This window comes from Trichechus manatus, unplaced genomic scaffold (genome assembly GCF_000243295.1).
Source record: "Trichechus manatus latirostris isolate Lorelei unplaced genomic scaffold, TriManLat1.0 scaffold00118, whole genome shotgun sequence".
Lineage (NCBI taxonomy): Eukaryota > Metazoa > Chordata > Mammalia > Sirenia > Trichechidae > Trichechus > Trichechus manatus.
In genome coordinates this window covers 4,625,414-4,628,432 of record NW_004444054.1, presented here as the reverse complement: position 1 = coordinate 4,628,432, position 3,019 = coordinate 4,625,414, and the positions used below count along the sequence as shown (strand labels likewise).

At 52.6% G+C, this 3,019-nt stretch overlaps 1 protein-coding gene across 1 annotated transcript in view; it reads left to right on the top strand.

The window, feature by feature from the left end:
* Window positions 1–2,152: 2,152 nt before the first annotated feature.
* Window positions 2,153–3,019, top strand: part of ZIC5 (Zic family member 5) — a 6,297-nt gene continuing 5,430 nt past the window's right edge. Inside the window, exon 1 of the mRNA XM_004384180.1 lies at window positions 2,153–3,016. Within this exon, the coding sequence (XP_004384237.1) occupies window positions 2,153–3,016 (864 nt within the window). The remainder of the gene's footprint in view (window positions 3,017–3,019) is intronic.

Below are 3,019 nucleotides of genomic sequence, written 5' to 3'. Positions count from 1 at the left end.
TGAAACGAAAATTGTGAAAGGACTTGTTTTCTCCAAATGTAACTGTGGCTTTTGTCACTGTTGTTTATTAAAAATTGTTGTTGTGTTGCCACTCCTGATGTTCTGGTTTCTCCATATTTGAACTTCAATTGAAGCTTAAAGAAAAAGCCCGTTTGAAATTTGATTGTAGGACTTTCTTTGTTTGCTTGTCAGTTTTATAAGAGAAATGATGTTCCCGAGGATCCCAGAGAAGCTCCCTGTTAAACATTGTTCACATCAATGTAAATGGTGCTATCGAATCAACTCTTTTGAAAATATTTCTCACTACTTCCCAGGACCATCTCCCAGATGATGGCTTTGTGCAGTCTATTTTTACTTGGACAGCAAGCAAATTAAGTTGGTAACATGTTTTACTGTATCCCGAAAGAAGACAAACAAAAAAAACCAGAATCTAGTCATTATCACTTTAAAAAGAAAAAAAACGTTATGGAGGGCAGCAAAACGCTAAAAGGAAAAAAAAAAATTCCTTACTTTAATTTGTGAGCATTTTGGAACTTCATAAAATTTAAAAAATACTTTCTTTTTAAAAACTGAAGTGACAAATTTGGACAGTAAAAACCCTAAACTTTTCGGGGGGGGGGTTGCCACATTTGTCCACCCTCCAAAAATGACACAGGGATCTATTTCCATTTTAAAAAAAAAACTGATATAATAGCAAACCATTTGAAGGAGATGGGACTAGAGGAAAAAGAAAAATCCTGTTTTTATGATTTTCAAGTATGGTTTGCTCTTCAGGTAGACTGGTATATTAGAAAAGGATAAGAAGATAAAAGATTATTCCATTAGCAAATTACTAGCGAATATATTTTTTATTTTAAAATAATTATTTTATTGGATCAATTCTAATCTGTGGTCCTCTCAAAAAAAAAACCAAACCTGAGGCATTAATGTGGAGTGTGTTTTGAACCAAAAGGAGAAATTCTGCTTGAAAGACATTGCTTATTTAGCTGATTCTGTCTGGAGAGTTGCTGTTTGCCCTGTCCTGCCACTGTATCTCGGAAAGGCAAAAGTCAGAATTGCTGCCCGATGCCCCCCCTTTCCCCCCACGGCAGATCTAATTGAAAGTGGCAGATCAGGAACCGATGAGCAGTGAGATTACACTTCTAGCCAACTCCTTTGAACCATGTTGAAAAGGGTTCCATGAGCTAAAAAGTGGAGGTAAAATGGGAAAGATTTATTTTGACTTCACCTGGTGTTTTGTGGAGCCAAATCACTCAAGTTGCTTTACAACCAATAGGATCTTAATATCCTTCGTCATTATGTCTTCTGTTTGTCGCCCTACGTGAGCGCTGGGCAGATTGGGTCTCCTTCCCAAATAAGTAGTTTCTAGTATTAACACAGTGGCTGCAACAATGGGCTTAAACATTGTTACGATTGTGAGGATGGCGCAAGAGAACCGCACAGGACCGGGCAGTGTTTCGTTCTGTTGTGCACTCGGTCGCTATGAGTCGGTACCGATTCCAAGACACCTAACAGCAACAGCATCACCACTACAGGTATGATGACTGCGTACATCTGTTCACCATCTTCCCACGGAGGGTAGCCCATGGTTCTTCCAGGGCAGAAGAGGGTGAGGGTGGAAAGTGTTTGGGTGCTGGAAGAGACACAGTGAGCAGTGAAGCCGAGGGTTTTGAAATTGAGAGACCCCCTCCTCGCCCTTTGGCCCTCAAGGGTCCCCAGCTTCTAACTGCCCCGCGTCCTCTGGCCGCGTGCCGGCGCACGCTCTCCGCGACGCGCGTCATGGGAGCGCGGGTCTCTGCGCGCGCAGGCCCAGCTCAAACTTTCTGCAAGTGCAACTTGGGCATCCCGGGGAGGCGGGGACGCGGGGCTCTGGGGGGAGGAGGGAGCGCGAAGCGAAAGCGAAGGCCGCCTGAGCACGGGGGCGATCTCCCGCTGGGCCGAGGGCCTGAAAGGGAGCCAATCCGGCAGCCGCGGCTGCTGCCAATCACGCTGCTCCCTCCAATCCCACCCGTGCCATTTCCAAAATCTCGGTCCCACTGTGCAGCTCAAATGTGGTGTTCGCACTGCCAATCGCTGGAGGACAGAGTGGGAACAGGAATAAGCAGAGTTAGGAAGCCAGGACAAAATAAGTTAAAGAGCGCTTAATATATACATGTTTTTGAAGGCGGACATAGGGAAAAAAGTCCCCCCAGCGAGGGTCTATCGGCCTGATTATGTAGTTCTGATGGAGCCCCCTTTGAGCAAGAGGAACCCGCCAGAGCTGAGATTAGCGGATTTGGCAACGGCTAAGGCCCAGCCGCTTCAGAATATGACAGGCTTCCCGGCGCTGGGGAGCCCGCCCGCCCACTCCCAACTCCGCGGCACCGCCGCGCACCTCCACCCGCGGGACCTGGGCACTGACCCCGGCGTGGCTATCTCTCCGCTCCGGCCCGAGCACATGGCCCAGGCGAGCGCGCTCAGCCTCAGCCCTCCCTCCCAGGCGCTCCCGGCGCAGTCCGAGGCCCCCGCGGCCGCCGCCAGCGCTGCAGCCACGGTCGCACACACCGGCGCGGGCACCTACCCCGACAGCGGGGGCAGCAGCTGCGCGCAGCCCTCTCCGCCCCCGCCCCCAGCCCCTCCTCTTCCTCCCTCCCCTTCTCCCCCTCCTCTTGCCCTCTCGGACTACACCACCACCAACAGTGGCGGCGGCGGCAGCAGCGGCAAAGGCCACAGCAGGGACTTCGTCCTCCGGAGGGACCTTTCCGCCACGGCCCCCGCGGCGGCCATGCACGGGGCCCCGCTCGGAGGGGAGCAGCGGTCCGGCACCGACTCCCCCCAGCACCCGGCCCCGCCTCCCCACTCCGCCGGCATGTTCATCTCTGCCAGCGGCACCTACGCGGGCCCGGACGGCGGAGGCGGCGGGGGCCCAACGCTCTTCCCTGCGCTGCACGACACTCCGGGGGCCCCTGGCGGCCACCCGCACCCGCTCAACGGCCAGATGCGCCTCGGGCTGGCGGCGGCAGCGGCAGCCGCGGCGGCC